Below are 20,462 nucleotides of genomic sequence, written 5' to 3'. Positions count from 1 at the left end.
GTGCATGTTTAACGAACAGCTCTCATACGTTCTATAATCCTTCAAATCCTACGCTGACAGCATATCGTACACAAAGTCCAAAAGCGTTTCTAAAATTGGAAATAAAATCTATTTTTGAGTGAGTTTGTACTGTCTGAGATCTTAGAGCAGCATTAATTTATGTGACTGTGTGTTGAACTAAGAGTGTGTTTAATGTCCCGCAGCGGCTGGTGTCGATGAACATGCCTCTGAACAGTGATGGAACTGTGATGTTTAACGCCACACTGTTTGCTTTGGTCAGAACAGCACTCAGGATCAAGACAGAGGGTAAAGAACACACACCAAACATGTCTGATGGACCTGTAAAAGCTCGAGTCACACACTTACTGAACGGCGGGATAGCCATCGCATAAATGTGGGAACAGAACAAATGAAATGAAGAATCTTCTTTCTTATTAAAGATTAATGATAAATGACCCACACTTGTGTAGCGTCTCTCAGAGTAAGGACTCCAAAGCGCTTTACACTACAGTGTATCATTCATCCATGGCACACTGACAGAGGCGAGGCTGCTGAGCACAGGCACCACCGGTCCCTCCGATCACCACCAGCAGGCAAGGTGGGTTAAGTGTCTTGCCCAAGGACACAACAGCAGAATTCTCTGTCCGGAGCTGGGATCGAACCTGCAACCTTCCGATTACTGGACAACCCACTCAACCTGTTGAGCTACTGCTGCCCCATTATAGTATTTTTACTTACAAATGTTTTGTATTTTATTGCCACGTGTAAGGAAAGTGGCCGCCCTACAGTGTGTCTCCTGTGTGTCACCTGTGCAGGTAATCTGGAGCAGGCAAATGAAGAACTGAGAGCAATCGTGAAAAAGATCTGGAAAAGAACCAGCATGAAGCTTTTGGATCAAGTAGTGCCCCCTGCTGGTGGTACGAAAACTCTGCCACACTGCATCACGTCTGTTTATTACAAAAATCTTGATGTCTGTTATTATTTCATCCCTCCCAGACGATGAGGTAACAGTCGGGAAGTTCTACGCTACCTTCCTCATCCAGGAATATTTCCGCAAGTTTAAGAAGAGGAAAGAACAAGGGCTGGTGGCCAAGGTGCCTCCCAAAACTGCCCTCTCTCTGCAGGTACTCACATCTTTTAGACTCACTTCAAGATATATTTATTAAATTGTCAAGACCTTCGGAAAGAAAAGTCTGATGTTTTAAATTATCTGCCAGGCATATTTAGTTGTGTTGTGTTTGTGATTGAAACATAAAAGACAGCAAGTAATTAGGACTGTGTGTGTGTAGGCGGGCCTGCGGACGTTGCATGACATCGGTCCAGAGATTAGGAGGGCCATCTCTGGAGACCTGAATGTGGAGGAGGAGCTGGACAAAGGCCTGAAGGAGCCTGTGTCAGCAGCATCCGAGGACGATATCTTCAGGGTAAAGGTTGGATACACACACCCGCACTACTCACTCTCCAGAGAGAAAAAAGAGCGATGACCAGCTCCAGCTTGAAGCTCCATGCACGTGCATGCACATACATGTACATGCTTGCATGTGCCTAAAATCTGGATGACAATTTAGAAACCTGCATGTTCCACAGCACAGACTGGCTGCATTTCACCGAGTTCCCGTTTTAGAAGAGGCCATCTTGGATTTAGACAAACATAAAGAAACCACTACAAACGGGTTAAATAAACAAACAAATGTACAGAGACATTACGATCGGGCATAAACTCACACACTGTTTCATGTGCTTTTGCTGAGACGGTGAGTTGATCTGCCCTCCATTGCCACTACCATTACATCTTTCATATGCTGCATTTACAAGCAAAGCCAACTGAATGAAGTTAGGAGCTATTTTCAGATGTATTTAAGAGTTTTTACTTGCAGTAAAGTCATTTTGCTTCTTTGCTTTTGCAAACGCCTGAGTAAGATTTACCAGCTGCAGGCTGTAAACGTGGCCTTTTAGGGAAACGTGTCGACTTGAACTTTGATGTATTTTTCAAAATGCAGCGCACTGGTGGCCTTTTTGGCAACCACGTCAACTACTACAACCAGAGTGATGGCCGAGGATCCTTCCCACAGTCCTTCACTACCCAGCGTCCCTTGCACATCAGCCAAAAGGGCTCCCCGTGTGAAGGCGAGAGCCCATCTCATGAGAAGCTAATGGACTCGACCACCTTCACCCGTTCCTCTTACTCCTCATCAAGCTCAAACGCCAACATTAACAATGCCAACAACACCAGCATGTCAGGGGTGGAGACGCAGGGGGTCAGTCGATTCCCGAGCCCATCTATCAGCACTGTGGACGGGCACACAGGGCAACCGCTCACCCCCATCCTGCTGCCAAGATCTGCATGGTGCTTCCCTCCAAAGAGGTGGGTGTAAGACAGTCTCTTAATAAGTCAGCTGAGTTTTCTTCTTTTTCATGCTTTTGAGCTCCAAACTTTACATTCTTTCAAAAACTTCATTGCATTAACAACTTTGCTATTTTTCTATGGGCGTAAATAATCCCCCTATTTCCTCCCATTTCTTTTTACAACCTGCTTTCTCTCGTTGTCTCCTGTTTGTCTTGGCGAGCAGGATGTTTTATGACACCCTCATACGGTATGTTACCAGGGGACAGAGAGAGAATGTGTGTGTGCTCTGCTAGTTCCCTAAGTGTGCACTAAAGAAATCTCATGATGCTTTAAAAAAATGGCATAGCCGTCAAGGTGCAACACTTGCTGCTTATGCACATGATGCTTTAGTCGCTACAGAAAAGGCCGGGCTTCCTGATGCAACTCCAATGTTAAAGCCATAGATGGACTGTTTGGTGCGGTGTGGCCAAACCCATCTGATCAAGGGCTGCTGTTGCTGCTGATAGGTTGTATAAGGTGGCAGGTCTGGGTTAGACACAATATCAGCTTCATCTGTACAGAAAACATCTGAAAGCTCTTACTTATCGTCTTTATTCCCAGAGCCGAGTTTGTTCTTTATATTTATAAATGCAGTTTATGTGCTGCAATCTAATGGTTTGCTGTTGCAATGATTTATACAAGCATGCTTTTTCCATCCCATGATAGTTTATAATGATCTGAAGTTAAAACACATACTACAGACTAAAACATAAAATGAAATTCTCTGCACATTTAACATCCCTCTGTTTATGACTGTGCAACCTTGGATCACTACAATCAAAGCATGAGCTTTCTGATGCTAACTGTGTTGGATCTGATTAGCAACATGGTGGCTAAATCGGGTTTTAATTATCTAACCCAGTGGAGCCCTGATAAAAGGAGCTTGACAGTGTTTTGATATTTTATTGTTTTTCTTCACCAGAAGTTTTTACAGTTCAACTGCAATACGGCCGTTATTAAAGTAAAATGTGTTTAAAGAATTCTGCAGACAAGCTGGTTTCTTAATGTGAAGCCAAGATTTTGGAGAGTTGGTTGTTTTAGGTAAACACTGGTGAAGAAGACAATATTAAAATTCAAAATCCAAACGGTTCCTTGAAGCTAAGAATGGAGTATGAATCATGTGACTGGTGAGAAGACATCTTTAAGAGGACAGCCTCTAAAATCCCTGAATCTGTCAGCTTGTAGTATGTTTGGGGAGAAACCCCAAATTCAGAAAAACACTGAATGGTTCAAAAGTCACTCATACATTCTCTCTTCTGCCAAACATATTTATTTTGTTTAATTATCAAATACTGAAGAAGAGACACAAAAATTAACTTTAAATAATTATGTTGATAAATTAAAACATTGGATCCCTCATACAGATGATGTGAATGGTTTCTACTCAAAAAAATAAGCTCCAATAATAAAATCTAATAATTCATTTTTTTTCTATTTCTAATACAAAATAAGCTTTTTCTGCTATGGGGTTATATTGTAACGTTACTGTTAAGCTACTGTATTCTGAGCCTTAGCCTACAAACATGGCAGCTGTGTGCCTTTTATGTTTTGTTTTATTTTAAAGATCTCTGAACTTCAGTCTTCACATCACTCGTCATATTCCAGGTCTTGTCACCGTTTTGCTTTGACAAAACTGCTGTGAACCCCACCCGCTGCTCTGCAGGCTTCTCCTCCTCCTGCCAAACATGCAGGGTTTCCATGCGTCCCTCCTCTGAAGCTCCTCACTAACCTAATCAGCTAATCAGCTGCTTTTTCTCTGTATTTACATCGGTTTGACTGTTTGTCCACATGTGCCTCCATCTGTGCTGTGTGCTTATGTTAATTTTGTGTTTTTATGTGTGTGCTTGCTTGTTTGGTCATTCGCTCATGTATCTGTAGCTCGGACTCGAGTGACAGTTGTCTGCCAATCATCCGGAGAGGGGAGGGGTCAACAGAAGAGACGTACGATGAGAGTTATGGTGACGACAGGGAGTACCAGGAAGATGACCGCTCACTTTCGTCTGATATGTACTGCTGAGAAATATTCACAGTTTAGTCTTCATCCTAAATTAGATTAGATCAAGAAGTTTATCTCACTTCTTTGTTTGTGTGCACCTGCTAGGTTGGTGTGTCATGATGAAACATGTAAACAGCTGACTCCCATGGAGGAAGCAGAAGAAGTAGAGGAACGAAAAGAGGGAGGAGGTGGAGGAGGAGGATGGCAGTCTCCACGAAGAGTCTTCCTCTGCCCAACCACTCTGGGTGAGAAAACACAGTTATGTACAAACGAGAGATGTCCGATATTATCGGCCAGTGTTGGCATTAACTTGTAGTATTGGATATTATCAGTGTCGGTTTTTACTCCTTTAATGACACTATTTTATATACAATGCACATATTATAGACTGCTCTAAAATAGAGAACAACACAATGTAACTGCGTCCGTCACACGTCTGTTAAACCAAAATGTCCGCATAGGAAGCAACGCTGATTTCACCTGCTGCTGTGCAAATGGAATAGCAACGGGTGGAAATTATAGGCAATTAGCAAGACTTCCCCAATAAATGAGTGGTTCTGCAGGTGGTGACCACAGACCACTTCTCAGTTCCTGTGCTTTCTGGCTGATGTTTTGGTCATTGTTGAATGCTGGCGGTGATTTCACTCTAGTGGTAGCACGAGGTGCAGTCTGCAACCCACGCAAGTGGCTCAGGAAGTGCAGCTCATCCAGGATGGCACATCAATGCAAGATGTGTCAAGAAGGTTTGCTGTGTCTGTCAGCACAGCGTCCAGAGCTTTGAGGAGCTACCCGGAGACAGGTCAGTATGTGGAGGAGGCCGTAGGAGGGCAGCAACCCAGCAGCAGGTCTACCTCTGCCTTTGTGCAAGGAGGAACAGGTGGAGCGCTACCAGAGCCCTGCAGAATGACCTACAGCAGACCACAATGTCAGAAACAGGCTCCATGAGGGTGGTATGAGGGCCCGACGTCCACAGGTGGTGGTTGTGCTGACAGCTCAACAACGTGCAGGACATTTGGCATTTGCCAGAGAACATCACGAATGACAAATATGCCACTGGTTCCCTGCAATCTTCACAGATGAAAGACATGACAGACTCTGTGGAGAACTTTCTGCTGCCCGCAACATCCTCCAGCACAACCAGCTTGGCAGTGGATCAGTAATCGTGTGGGCTGGCATTACTTTGAGGGGGGCACACAGCCCTCCATGTGCTCACCAGAGGGCCTGACTGCCATTAGGTACCAAGATGAGATCCTCAGACCCCTTGTGAGGCCAAATGCTGGTGCAGTTGACCCTGGGTTACTCCTTAAAGCAAGACAGTTGGACTGTGTCATCAGTTCCTGCAAGATTTGGGCATTGATGCTATGGACTGGCCAGTCCCCCAGACCTGAATCTAACTGAGCACATCTGGGACATTCTGTCTCACTCTGTCCACCAAAGCCACGCTGCACCAAAGACCAGAAGTTGGCAGATGCTTTAGTCCAGGTCTGGGAGGAAATCCTTCAGGAGACGATCCGCCACCTCATCAGGAGCATGCCCAGGCGTTGAGGCCACACACACTACTGAGCCTCATTCTGACTTGTTTTAAGGACATTGTGTCAAAGTTGGATCTGCCTGTTTTGTTTTTTCCACTTTAATTTAGACCTCCATGAGTTGATCAATTGTATTTCCATTAATAATTGTGTGATTTTGTTTTCAGCACATACAACTGTGTAAAGAACAAAGTATTAAAACTGTTTCATTCATCCAGATCTATAGGATGTCTTATTTTTGTGTTCCCTTTATGTTTTTGAGCAGTGTACATAAAACCCTTCAGCTACTTCTCCTTTCACTCAAAATGTAAAACTGTGACAGAGCCAAGGTTTAGTTTTGGAGATATTTACATTATTTACTTTCTTTTTTATGGGGGGGCAGGTTCCACATGTATTGGTATCAGTTTACCGGTATTGGAAATAAATATTCATACCATATTGATATATCTGATATCAGCTGATATCACACACACTTCATAGTGTAACTCGTATGAAAATCTGAGAAAATAGCCATTTCCATTAATACTGCTGTTATGGCCAACAACCAATATTATATAATATTTCACTGAACTTTTGACACCTTGTAAAAGTGACCACATGACCTGACCTGCATGACAAAGAGTGATAAACTTCAGCCGATGCTAATGAATGACCATAAAAGCAATACAGTAGTTGTAATTTACAATCTTGTGTTGCACATGCCAGGACGGAGAGCATCTTTCCATCTGGAGTGTCTCCGGAGACAGTCAAAGCCGGACATCTCCCAGAAGACAGCTGTACCCTTACATCTAGTACATCAACAGGTATTTAAATTCAATTCAATTCAAGTTTATTTGTATAGCGCCAAATCACGACAAGAGTCGTCTCAAGGCACTTCACATAGTAAACATTACAATACAGGTCAGTTCATTAAGCCAATCAGAAAAAAGTTTTCTAAATGAGGAACGCAGCAAATTACATCAAGTCACTGACTAGTGTCAGTGACTTTACAGCAATCCTCATACTAAGCAAGCATTTAGCGACAGTGGAGAGGAAAACTCTCTTTTAAAAGGAAGAAACCTCCAGAGAATCCTGGCTCAGTATAAGCTGCTATCCAACACGACTCACTGGGGATCTAGAAGACGGAGCAGACACACGCATACACCAACACCAGCCCACACACACACACACACACACACACACACAACATATATACCAAGTGGTGTTTCTACGGTTACATTGTGATTTCTTAGTAAATGTTCTATTTGGTGAGAAATAAACTTTATTTTATTTATCCTAGTGAATCTATAATTAAATGAGTAAACTAGTAGTAGCACATTCAATGTCAAAGAGAGTAAAATGTTATTATCAGGAGAGGGAGAATGTTTAAGTGGTTTGCAACAGTGTTCAAGCCAATGGCCCCCTCCATGAGGGCACCACAGTTCAGCAGAACATCATTGTAGCTTTGTGATCAACTGTGTCAAAGGCAGCACTGAGATCTAACAAGACTAGAACAGATACAAGATTATTATCTGAGGCCATGAGAATATCATTTGTAACTCTCACTAATGAAGTTTCAGTGCTGTGATACTCTCTATAACCAGACTGAAATTCCTCAAACAGAACATTAGTGTTTAAATGCTGACATACTTGGATGGCCACTATTTTCTCCAGGACTTTGGAAAAAAATGGAAGGTTAGATATTGGTCTATAATTCATTTCCTATGCCTACTTTGGTGGTGTGTTATTGTTGTTTGTCTGGCCACCATGACGCCAGGTAGGGGACAGCAGACCAGCTTGTGGGGGAGTCAGTTGAGGATTCTGACCAAGGCCACTTGAGGTCAAAGGTCAACTCCTTCTTAGTTCATTCATATGGATCCAGAGAAGGTTTCTTAAGTAAAGGTTTGATTATAGCAACCTTAAAAACCTGTGATACGTATCCATTTACTAAGGATAGATATATTATATCTAGAATGGGGGCAGGAACCAAAGGAAATGCATCTTTAAATAATTGGATCTAAAATGCAAGTTGAAGGTTTAGATGAAGCTAATATTTTTGATAACTCTGAAAGTTCAACTGGATCAAAACGGTTCAAGCACAGATGAGGTTCTACAGTTGCCTCTGATGCTGCCTCACTTACTGAAGAAGAAGAAATCGCATTAGGGAGGATGCTAATTATTTTGTTTCTAATATAATTATTTTACTCGTGAAAACCCCCATAAAGTCGTTGCTGCTGAGGGCTAAGAGAATAGATGGTTCAGGTATAAAACACATCATTTCATTTAGATGCTTGTTACTGTTTTTCTTGTTTACATTTATTTTAAATGCTGTGTGTTTGGTGTGATCTCCTTTTGCCCAGGCTCTGGCGGTGGCAGGGTTAAGTCCTCTGCTGAGAAGGAGTCACTCACCCACACTCTTTAGCCGGCTGTGCTCCACGCCTCCAGCTAGCCCCACAGGTACACAGCAAAAGCCAAAAGGCTGAAAATAATTGGATCACATTTCATGAGCATGCATTATTGTAACAGCAGAATAGCTTTATCATTGTTTATTTATGTTTACTATCATTTTTTCCAGGCCAGTGTAGTGATGCCTCCTACCAGCGAGTTCCCTCTCTGAGACTAGAGGGCGCTAACTCTCATGAAAAGCTCAATACCAGCTTGCCTTCTGTCAGCTGTGGGCCATGGTGAGCTTCGGTACATTTCCAAATTAAGTCTTAATGACAGATGAAGGACGTTATGACCAATAAATGCTCTTACTCCAGGTATAGCGACAGTAATGGGAACAGCCCAAGCCCTGCCCCAAGCATGTCCGCATCCAGTCAGAGAGCGCCGCGGCCGGTGTCACTAACGGTGCCATCACTTTTGGGGAAAGACTCCATCTCGCTATTTCACGGCAGCGCAGGAAGTCTTGTAGAAGCGGTGAGTCTTAACCACACCAATAAGAGGAGATTTCTCTCAACATCATTCTACAACCAGAAAACACTTGTCCTTTTTCTATTTCCTCAAGGTTCTAATATCAGAAGGTTTGGGCCAGTTTGCCCAGGACCCATCTTTCATTGAGGCGACCAAAGCCGAGTTGGCCGATGCATGTGACATGACCATTGAAGAGATGGAGCATGCAGCCAACAACATTCTGAATGGCAGCACAGCCACAAACACCACATCCAGCACCTCTTCCACCTCTCAGCACAGCCCTAATGGCAGCCTCCCCTTCCACAGAGTCGCAGCAGCAGCACCACACAGGGACCGACCTGTCGGCTTAAGCCCCTGTGAAGCAGAGGCCGCGGGAAGCAGAGGCTACGTCCATGAGCCGTCCTCTATAGAGGAGCGGCAGGAGCTGCTAGCCAGGGGGAGAGGGCGAGAAGATGACGAGGAAGAGGCAGAAGAGCGGGAAGAAAGGCATCATAGAAGCTCAGTGGTGATTGCAGGAGTGCAACGGAAGAACAGTGGGCTTTTAGAGGATGAGGATATGGAGTGTGTGACGAGCTTGTAGGTGCCACCTCAACAGGTCTGATCAGCGAACAGACCCCTCTGACACCATCAGAGGCTGACGGTCTGTCAGTGCTGGTTCACAGTGCCGCGGCTGGCTCTGTTTGTCCCCACACGTCACACACATTTAGCTACACACTCTGTCGCTCTGGACAGTGGCGGCCAGTGATGCAACCTTCAACACATGGTTATGACTCTGTTGGTTTAAGTGAGTCAGTATGTGTGTAAACGTTTGCAGTAAAGTATATCAGACTATATTCGATCCGAACGAATGTGTGTGTGTGTGTGTGAGTGTGTGTATACGATTTTCTCTATTTCTACTTGTATGTGAGTGTGTTCACCACACGTGTCTGAGTGTGGCTCTAAAGTGCCTCACAGTTTTATCATGTCCTCAAAGTGTGACGAGCAGGAAAGTAGAGACAAGCAAAAAAGACTAAGTCTGACTGAAAGGGAGATAGACGAACGCAGAGACAGGAAGTCCTTGTATGGGTTTCCTGTGAATGATATTGTTTTCATTTCCTATGCCTACTTTGGTGGTGTGTTATTGTTGTTTGTCTGGCCGCCATGACGCCAGGTAGGGGACAGCAGACCAGCTTGTGGGGGAGTCAGTTGAGGATTCTGACCAAGGCCACATGAGGTCAAAGGTCAACTCCTTCTTAGTTCATTGATGACGAAGCGCTGTATTGTGTAAAACAGGCAAGGAAAGCCCTGTTTGAAATCTCATTTCTCCTCTTCCAAAGCTACGGAACCGTGGAGCACAGCCCTGCCAGCATGGGAGTGGATCTGAGGTGACACACCACCCCCAGCCAAGTCGAGGGGGGGCGGATTGAGGGATGATTCAACAGCCAAAAAAGGGCTGGTTCAGGGGACACAGGCAGAGATAGGCACTTCCTGGCCAAAAGGGTGCTAGCAAGCTCTTTTTTTCCAGCTGGTCATTAACCCTTCAGCAAGACTCACCTCGTCTGTCATCTCGGTCTGGCTTCACCCCCTCCACCCTTTTCTTCGTTTGGCCGGACCCACTTGCTGCCCCAAACAGGAAACGAGAGGAGTGTTTGATGGCTCAGTAGAGACGAGCCCCCTTCTCTGCCTCATACCTCACTGTTCCTCACTCCTTTCTCTATCCTTCCTCCCTCCTCTTTGGCTATATTACTTTCACTCACCCCTCACTGCTGGATGTTTGTCCTTTTATTTATTTATTTATTTTTATTTTTTTATTTTACGTTTTCAGCACTCGAGGAGGTGTGTGTTGTGCAGGGCGGCCTGGAGGGTAGGGTGGAGGACAAAATAGGAGTGATTGATTGAAAAGACTCCAGCCATGGGTCCTCACCAGATCTAGCGTCAATCAACCTCACTTCCTTCTCCAAGACCCTCCTCTTCCTCTCAGTGTGGAATCCTATTGGATTTGCTGCCACATAATATTTCTATAGACCACACCCACTATGTATTTAACAGTTTAATATTGTGCAAAGCTGGCTAGCCATGACTATTTTGTTTTCTATTCATGACGTCGGTTTAATTTATCCTTGATTTGTTTGCACAATGGGGTGCTGGTCTTATAAATGTGTTTTTGCTCGATTTATTTTAGTACAATTTTAAGAGGTTTTAAGTATTGAAGCAGGGCGTAGTGTGTGTGTGACTGTAAAACTTATGATTGTGTGGGCATATGTGTGTCTGCGTTTTAGTACAAGACGTTCGAGTGTGTGAGATGGTGTGTGTGCGATTTAAAAAGAGGAGGGGGTCGTTCTCTTTATCCGTATGCACCTTTTAAAGATTGTATCTATTTATTTATTTATTTTTTCCAAAAGAGACTAAATGTGTGAGGACGCTCGAGTGGTTTCCTGTGTTTTCTAAAAAGCTTATTTTAAGCCTAAACAGTAAATTAAGGTAGCATTACAAGTATGTTTGTGTGTGTGTGTGTGTGTGTGTGTGTGTGTGTGTGTGTGTGTGTGTGTGTGTGTGTGTGTGTGTGTGTGTGTGTGTGTGTGTGTGTGTGTGTGTGTGTGTGTGAGCAAGGATGAGTTTGTGTTATAATGGGCCTCTTAACACAGGGTTACCATGGACAGGCATGCTTCCAAAGCTTTGTGATTTCTTTAGCACGATTTGTACATTTTTTTAGCCAAGCTGCAGGGTGAGAAGTCACTCTTTCTTTGCATACTAGCCATCACAAAACCTTTCTTTACTGCCCCATTCAGACGTGGTCAGGAGTAAAGTCTGCAGCGAGGTCAGAGTGAGTTTCAGCTTTGCTGCTAGCTGGAAGGTAAGAAGCCTTTTAGCAGTCGCTCCCTCTCTGATTCCTGCTCTGGATGACAGAAGCACCACTGCCACAGTAACGCCCTGTGAGAAAACCTGGCTGTATCACATCCATGCAACTTAATGTCAACTTCTAGCAAAAACGTTAACTCCAAATAAATTCTTAGGGCTGGTGTACAGTTGCTGCAAGATTTCCAGATCAAACATCTTTGTCTTTGACTCACATCGCTAAACAGTTGCATCATTTGAGACAAATTAATTTTTAGTTTGACAGATTAAACTGTAAAATTGAGAATCACTTTTTTGAGGATGAGGTCCACAAGACAGCACAGGTTTTGCTGTAAAGCATTCCAGCTGTTGCTGTCGCAGAAACCTTTACCCGTACTTGTTTTATTGTTATTATTATTAACAGTTTACCTGACATAAACATTCGCAGAACTCTGATAAAAATATAAGACAAACAAAATCTTAATTTAGAAAACAAAAATTCAAAGATCGTATTTAAATCATTCCCATCTAATTTGTGTAAACCAGCAGAAGTACTAAAAACGTGTTTTTTAAGGGTCCAAGTAAGTTCAGAGGTGTCTTCTATGATTATAGCTGTAAAAGTTTAGAAAGCCCACACAGTCAGTCAGACAGGAAAGTTTTCTCTTTGATTTACTGTTGAGATCGAATTCCTCCATGAAAAGCAGAGCAGGTTTGTGGCAGACAAAATATGCATAAACACACTGCCATACACACTGCATCCTGTGCCAGTAACAGACTTCTGTCATTATTATGCAATCTAAATATGAATGTTGAATGTTTTAGTGGTGGCGCCATCGTTGCTTAGTGGTTCTGATTATACTGCAGCTCTGAGGATTTTTTTCAGACTCATCCATGGCTTCGTTAAAGCATCTTTAACATTTATGTTTTGCCTTTTTTTTATTCTGATTTGAAAGAAACCTGTGAGATGACAAGAATTTCTTTGTCCAGTGGTTTGTTCTCGGGGTGAGAATTGGCTCTAGTAAAAAGCAACACACTAACATATTGTTTTGTTTCCAGGTTTTATTCAGTTATCTGGGTCGACATTTATTAGTGAACGACAGCCAAGAGCTCAAATCTGACCAATTCATGCTAATGTAGTTAGATCTGGTTACTATTATGCTAAAAGTCCTCATAAGATGTTTATTTTAGACATGTGAACTGCAGTTTCTGTATCCAACCAACTGTATTTTATCTGCCAGAATAACAACCATAAAGGTTACTTTATAAACACGTTATAAACCATGAATGACAGTATTTACACACTCATAATCATGTCCAAAACATCTTTGAGTTTTATTTATATATATATATATATATATATATATATATATATATATATATATATATATATATATATATATATATATATATATATAATGAGTGGGATTTTAATGTTAATTATGTTATTTACTATTTATTAATGTAAAAAAATAACACATTAAACTAATTACCCCTTGAGTCTGAGGGTCCCCCCAATTGCAATGTATGCCCCATATAAATAAGTATCATCAAGCTGCCCCTCTACAGAAACTGCAAAGCCAGTATCATATAAACTGTTTTTATAAGCTGCAAACAACTAAAACTATAATTTAATGAATCACCCTTTATGAAGTAAAGGAAGAAAAGAAAAATAATCTACATTTTTATTGTTATGTTTTCTAGTTGATAGAAAATAGGCAGGCAGTAACTTTATCCATATGAACTTTATTACAGCAGGAGTGACAAGTATACATGCAGCATTCATCTTGTAACCCTCAGCATAACTTCCCCTGAACTCCACACTACACCTCTATATCGGCAGAGTTCTGCTGTCACCTATGATAAAGTGGCAGTGTGCCGTTTTGTGCCACTAGGGGGCAGTACATACATACATTTCAGGGTAGTTTTACACCATAACTTCCTGACTGTCACGAGTTTAAAAACATTACAGTAAATGTTACCTGTAAAGCAGAAAGCATGTAACCTCGCCGTGACTCCTTAGACTTTGATGGTCCTTCGGTTAATACCATTAGGGAATGCAATGCCAATTGTAGTTTGCTGGCGCTGTAGTTTCCAGATCTCCCCGGGGGCCTGCGCCTGTCGATGACGTCATCATACTCTGGTAATACCGCTCGGCCAAAATACTTTGTATCTCTTTTTCAATTCTGTTGTTTCACATATTTTTTGCAAATGTTTTAGCAGTTTTGTGTTTCTTACTGCCTAAATGATTTTTAACATGGTAATGTAACTTCCGTGAATTGTACGTCCAGCCAGTCATCCACTGTTCATGTCACCAACAGGCGCAGGACTCCGAGCTGGCCAGACGATAACATGGCGTTTATATATATGGCATCCCCCAAAGACGCTAGACCCGCGCCCTATGTACTTTCAACAAAATATTTATGGTTATGTGGAATGAAGCTGCCAATATTTTTCAACAACTGGACCTCATTTTATTCAGTTTCAACAACATTTCGATGGATATTTACAGAGATTAAAAGGTAAAAACTGATTGCTTCTTTAAGTTCAGTACACAACATTTACAATGTTCCATTTACAGTTCATCAATAACACATTTATATTTGCATATCCCAAAAAATCCCACAATGGTTCCCTTCATAATTAGATCAAATCAATCAAATAGACCTTGTGGTTACAGAAATATACTCATTAAAGTGTGCGTATGCCATCTGTGCCTCACTAAAATGATTTTTATTTTAAAAATTGCTTGGGGGCAAATTAACTTCAAATGTTAAAATGTGATTAATCAAGATTAATTAACTCCAAAGCCTCTGATTAATTAGATCACATTTTTTATCAAGTCCCACTCCTAATATTATATATACATATAATACAGTATATCAGAAGTGCCACAGCAGACTTGCTTCCCATCTTTTATCACTGTAGAGAGAGATTCAAAGCCCTGTGGTGTCCCCGTTTAAAAGCCGTGCAGCATTGCAGTCTATGTGGTTTGTGGGTTAGCATTAACTTTGGCGTGTCGTGTGCTATTGATACTGATGAGTGGGTATTATCCTGCCACCCACAAGATATGCAAAAACAATGCAATAACCATGACTGTATGAAAGGTTCTTGTGAGAGTATTGTATAAAAGACAGAGAGTCAGCATTATGAAGATTACTGTTCGTTATAGTTAAAGTGAACTCCAAAAGACATACTTGAAATCAGGTACGTACCAGTGCTGTCTGGTAAAGACGTATTTATTTGGATGATGGTCAGCATGTTGAATGAGACAGAAGCCAAAAACCAGTGGAGTTTTTTTTTTTTTTTTTACAGTGAGAAAATGTGTCTTTTTGTTATTGTTATTATTATCTGTGTAAATGAATAGCAAAACCAACTAATTCTGTCTCCCTGTCTGGTGTATTTGACCACATCCTTTTACGGTGATTTATATTTTCCAGTTATACTAATGACCTCAGTGGGTGGATCCTCATCAGATTTGAATGCAGCTGACGTGTTGATTGAGCATTCCAGTTTTTTGGCTGTTCCGTTCCAATTAGGTTAAAAAATCAAATCACACTTTTTTACAGTATAGCTTTTTCTAGTTTGTGTACATACTTGATTAATGTCAGTATTTCTTCTCTTTGTAATTATTTGACTCTTTACAGATGAAGATTTTGCATATCTTGTGTCTTATGGCCTCCCATTCTTTTTCAGTTCATCAAATCTGAGGACAGGCAAGATTATCAGAAAAATAAGACGCTAGAGTACATTTCCTCCCATGTTTCAGCAGGTGCTGTATGTTGCCGAGTTCTTACTCATCACTTTGTCTTTATTTCTTTCCTCTTTCTGACGGGAAGATAAACGATTAGAAATCATTCCAAAGACCAAAATGCTAAAACTTTATTCTCAAAACACCTCATCTACACCTTGTTTTTAAGAATTTCTTTGACGGGCTAGTTTGATCACTTCCTGGGCCTACAGACGTATCCCTACCAACTCTAACCATGGCTTGACTTTGTTTTTGTGTTCAGTTAGCATCAGGTTGCTGCTGTGGAGCTGCTGTTACATTAGACATCCACACGTGCGTTCACAAGTCACTCTTTTTTGTCCTCATATATTTCTAACAAGCCAGATAAGCTGCAGGTTGCATCTCACTCACAGCAAATTCAACTAAAATCTCCCCATCTGCAGCACAGACAGATTATGGAAACTTGTATTATTATTTTCATTATCAAATGACAATCAAGGCAACAGTTGATGACAGTATAAGAAGTCTTTAGCCTAAAGAAGACTAAATGAAAAGTATTTGAGATGATTGTAGTTTTTTTGCATCATGTTAGGGTGGTTTGAGTTCTGACATGATGAATTATATATTCCAGTAATGTTCCAAGTGCATGGATTTCCCTCTCTAGAGATATAAAGTCCTATAAGTCCTAAATAACTGATTATATCCGTTGTCTCACCACTAGCTTATGATTGTATATTTTTATATACTATATATGGCAAAATGTTTACAAATATAGAATATTTAATCACCAGAATGTCAGAACGAAGAACAAGCAGGTCACTTTTATGGGAATGTAGTTATATTGGGTAATTATTTTTAACGTCCCACTTTACCTGTAATGCAGACCAAATGAAACGAGTTCCTACTGAAGAAAAGCGGTCTTTGTTTCAGCACATGGGATTTAATGGGATTATTACATATAGGAACTACCGGTATTTGGATCATTTGCAGCGAATAGAAATCATTTAAATCTGTTTTTATTCTATTTCAGTGCTGTAACTCCAGGAAAAAGAGGCCCTTTGCTCAAAGCTGATAAATAATGATTGAGGACAAATGTTGAATGGGAATCTGTCATGCTTTTGCTTTTTTTATGTTTTGTGAAGACGTCTTAAACAAGTCAGCCAACCATCAGCCTGCCAGCTCAGGTCAGGGTCTGGTCATACTGTAGCACTGAGAGGCTCCTCCCTCTCTCTCTGAGTAGTCCAACATCAGCAACACGTTATCCTAGCAACATGCCAAAAAAGTAAATAAAGAAACAAAACAAAAACACCTCCAAAGGACTAGGTTTCCGTTTGTTTTGAATCATTAAATTATTGTAGCTTCTATGTTTTTTTCTTCCAAGAATGAATTTGGAGGACTTGAACTACATTTGTGTAGAGAATTTAATTCATCTGCCTTTTTTGCAGACTAGGACGCAAAAAAAAAAGTAGTTTAGATGTATGTTTGGCCAGTCTGTTTTTGAGAAGTTGAGCCTGACGGTACTGGTTACATGAAACACTCCAGAGACATAGGAACGTGGCCGTTTGAGGACTTCTGTGTGTTTTCCATGTTTATGCAAAAACGTGTTGGATTTAGTTTGGGAATTTAACTTTCACCAGAACTTCTTGTGGCAAAGCTTGATCCAAAATTTGTCATAGTTTGTGTATTTTGTCAGTAAAGGTGCATCAAAAGTAGTTAAAATGATTATGGAGAACATGACCGCTAGATCTGAACACGTCAGCATAAACACACATGCTCACACACACACCATAAAAAAGTACTGCAGTTGTCGTTTAATACGAACCAAACACGAGTTGTGTTTCCATTGTTGGAGAGCTTTTTCCTCAGATCTCCTCGTGAAGGTTTTAACAATGTTGCAAAAGAAGTTTGTTATATTTTCATGTCAATGTGTTTAAAAGGCTTGTGTTTAATCCTGACAACAAATATTTAAAGATTACTATTTTGAATAGAGATTTTATTATCTTTTCTAGGTGATGTTGGATTAGCCTGTTGATGGAGAAATCTAACTAAAACACTGTTTTTTCTGTTGTACAGATATTTTGATGATGTTAACGATAAGGGCTTTCAGACAGGACAGAACGTAAGAGGTCAAATATATTATTAAATATAAAAACAAGATTATAAAAAAGCTATTGTTTATTTTAGATATGAAATCATTGAAATATATCTAAATATGAATGATATACGATATATGATGGTGCAGGATGTTACAGATTATTAAAGAAGAAGTATGAAGATCCTAATTACCGGTAATTTAAAACTCCTGAGTTGTTCCGGCATTTTTACAAAAAAGGACAAATATTTTCCTAGTTTTATCACCGACAGGCTACTTCCGTTATGTTGACAGATATTTCCTGGTGAGTTTACTTTGTGTAAAATTTGATTCTGTGAAAAAGCGTAACTTTAATAAAACTAAACACAGATCCAGCTGCATGATGAGGGCAGCAGCAGTTCATTCCAGCCGTCTGCATCAGGAGGATGCTCGTCAAGTTAATCAGTGTTACGTCTATCGCTCAGTTCATACATCCTGTTGAGTGTTTACAATAAACTATCCCACTTAATTGGCTTTTTCATTGGGGAAACTCTGGAGATCTCCCTTTTACTGGGACTCAGAATAGATTTGCTTTCCCAGTTTGAACCAGTATAGATTAGCAACGGATTGTGTAGCAGAACACGCATAAGCACCTTTGTGTGAATGCTTAGGATGTTTAAGGAGGTTATGCAAGAATGACGATAAATCCCTGCATCAGACTTCTAATAAGGCTGACACCAAGACAGATTTTTTTTCCAAAGAATCCAAATCCTCTTTTAATGAATGCATCCATCAGAGTGGGAGTTTTGGATATAACAATAATTAGAGCCCCGGAAAAAGGCAGCAGTGTCCTCTAGGAAGTATGAGTGTTTCTGCTTGCTTCTCATCTCTGATTTCACACATAAGAGCTACCGTAGCATCACGAATGATAAATGTATCTAGTCAATAAGTGAATGTAGGACACAAGGATGCTCTTACTGACGCCTGAGAAGAATTGAGACCTTTTTTTTACATGCATTAGCTAGCTAACTTGACCACCATACACTCAAAACGACTTAATTATTTGCTGTCACAGATTTCTGCCAAACTTGATCCAAAAGTGTTTTTTTCTCTTTTAGAGCACAAAGAGTCAAAATAATTGTGTGTGTGTGTGTGTTTGTGTGTGTAAATGAAGCTTTAAACACTGACAGCATCCTCATGAGTTGTGGTTTTTATGCAGCAGCTTTTTTTCTCTCTTCCTGGATGACCGAGCCGTGCGTGCGTGTGTGTCTGCTCTCCCATCATCAGCAGTGTCTTACAGTCGCGTCCATTACGGTCATTCCAGACAGGACTGAGCAGCTCGTTTTTGTTCATGTGCGTCTCAAAAGGTTTGCTGTTGATCCTATTTTAAGGTGGGAGGTGTTCACAGAGACCAACCTGTTGTAATATTAGTAATGGCGCTACTGTTACATGTACTATTGAATAACAGCACTATTTATGGTCTAAATAAAGAATAAGTGTGTCATTGTGCTTGCAGTAGCTTTGGAGGCAGGTGGCCATTTGTAACTTGAGTTTTTAAACATAAGCCACACCCCCTCCACAGCAGGGAGGATTTCATTGGTTCCAAGGTTGCTTAGTGACACTGGCCCAGCACCATTTGGTTTCCTCGGTTTTTTCTCCCCGGTGTAGTTAGGACTGCATGGGCCCAGTCGCAATACTCGCACGTCCCCCCTTTCAACACTCAATTGCACGTTCCTGAGTTTGTAGGGTGTCCCGATTCTCAAATGCGGAACTTTGCACCCTTGATCGCTATTACCCATAATCCATTGTGTGGATATTTTGAGAAGGCAGAGCAATGGCTCAAGTGCTTTATCTCAAAATATGTATTTTCAAGTATATTTGTCAAAATACTGAATATTTTATTATTGTGTACCTTTATGATTGCAGTCAAATGTTTCTCTGTTGAAAGATGCATTACATGTCTGTTGATAAACATTGTTAACTGATGGCTGGTGTGTATTTTAGGACACGACATGCCAGTCATCGTCCAGCACATTTTCACAAATGGCAGAGTCAACCCAGATTAAAAATGAAAGGGAAATTTTCCCCTTCTGGTCAGGAAAAAACAAAACATGATCGTTTATGGAGAATCAAATCTTCAATATTAGAACCAAATTTTTATCAATTCCTCTTTTACCCAAAATGAAAGAAGTTCCTTTTAAGAGGATTAGTGATATTTATCCACACTCTGAATGTTTTAGACTAAGATTTAATATGGACAGCAATAAATGCAAATTTTATCAAATAATTGTTTGTTTTGAAAGTTGATAGATTTTTAAACACGCAGCACAACCAGCGACCGACGTGCGTCGCGATCGATGCTCACCGTCTCAATTTGGCAATCATTTGCACACTTGTGTACTGCGCACTTCCTCCAAGTGCACTTCGCTGAGGACCGTAGGGTGCCGTGCGCGTTTTGGGACTGGGCCATGGCCTCTTGTTGGACACCCCTTTTTTTTCTTTTTTCTTTTTCTAAGAGAATTCTTGTTTTATTTCCTTTCACCTCTTCATTCATTTAAGAATACAAAAATCAGAATATTAATTCAATCACTTTTTCTACTCCTATTTTCTATAAAAAGTGAAATAAAAAATGTTTAAAAAAACTTGATTTGTAAATAAGTCATGTACAGTTTGTATCTGTAACTTGTCAGTCTGTCATTGGTGACAGAGTCTGTCTTGCTTATAACGCACGCTACCAGTAAATAAAAAAGGAAAAAGTATATTTAGACTGTATGGTCCCTTGAAAGCAAGTTTTAAATTAATATCTGATGTATATTCCTGTAACATTGCATTTTTATCTGAGGAATGATGTTATTAAAAAATTGCAAATAAATTGCATTTCCTACAGTTGTGTTTTTCAGTGTTCTCCAGCTTCTGACACCTTTTACACTGAAGTACTACTGACCCCTGCTGGTTGGAGGAATTTAGTCTTTCAGAATCAACAAAATATGTTAGTACTTGTGAAATGTACATACATTTTAAAACGTCAGACTTTAAATTAAAAAAGC

General features: G+C 40.7%; 1 protein-coding gene across 21 annotated transcripts in view; it reads left to right on the top strand.

Moving 5' to 3' along the window:
• Nucleotides 1-12,562, top strand: part of cacna1c (calcium channel, voltage-dependent, L type, alpha 1C subunit) — a 231,613-nt gene extending 219,051 nt beyond the window's left edge. For 17 of the 21 annotated variants that reach the window (XM_070548924.1, XM_070548927.1, XM_070548957.1 and 14 more), the window contains 13 exons: nucleotides 204-306; nucleotides 816-917; nucleotides 997-1,124; nucleotides 1,290-1,430; nucleotides 2,001-2,365; nucleotides 2,571-2,594; nucleotides 4,265-4,393; nucleotides 4,488-4,627; nucleotides 6,617-6,714; nucleotides 8,251-8,347; nucleotides 8,466-8,574; nucleotides 8,653-8,809; nucleotides 8,898-12,562. In XM_070548924.1, the coding sequence (XP_070405025.1) occupies nucleotides 204-306; nucleotides 816-917; nucleotides 997-1,124; nucleotides 1,290-1,430; nucleotides 2,001-2,365; nucleotides 2,571-2,594; nucleotides 4,265-4,393; nucleotides 4,488-4,627; nucleotides 6,617-6,714; nucleotides 8,251-8,347; nucleotides 8,466-8,574; nucleotides 8,653-8,809; nucleotides 8,898-9,383 (2,079 nt within the window). In that variant the 3' untranslated portion in view covers nucleotides 9,384-12,562. The remainder of the gene's footprint in view (nucleotides 1-203; nucleotides 307-815; nucleotides 918-996; nucleotides 1,125-1,289; nucleotides 1,431-2,000; nucleotides 2,366-2,570; nucleotides 2,595-4,264; nucleotides 4,394-4,487; nucleotides 4,628-6,616; nucleotides 6,715-8,250; nucleotides 8,348-8,465; nucleotides 8,575-8,652; nucleotides 8,810-8,897) is intronic. The other 4 variants (XM_070548967.1, XM_070548929.1, XM_070548965.1 and 1 more) reach the window with 2 other exon arrangements.
• Nucleotides 12,563-20,462: the final 7,900 nt, after the last annotated feature.

Source organism: Nothobranchius furzeri, chromosome 1 (assembly GCF_043380555.1).
Source record: "Nothobranchius furzeri strain GRZ-AD chromosome 1, NfurGRZ-RIMD1, whole genome shotgun sequence".
NCBI classification, from domain to species: domain Eukaryota; kingdom Metazoa; phylum Chordata; class Actinopteri; order Cyprinodontiformes; family Nothobranchiidae; genus Nothobranchius; species Nothobranchius furzeri.
This window is presented reverse-complemented; position numbering and strand designations above follow the sequence as displayed.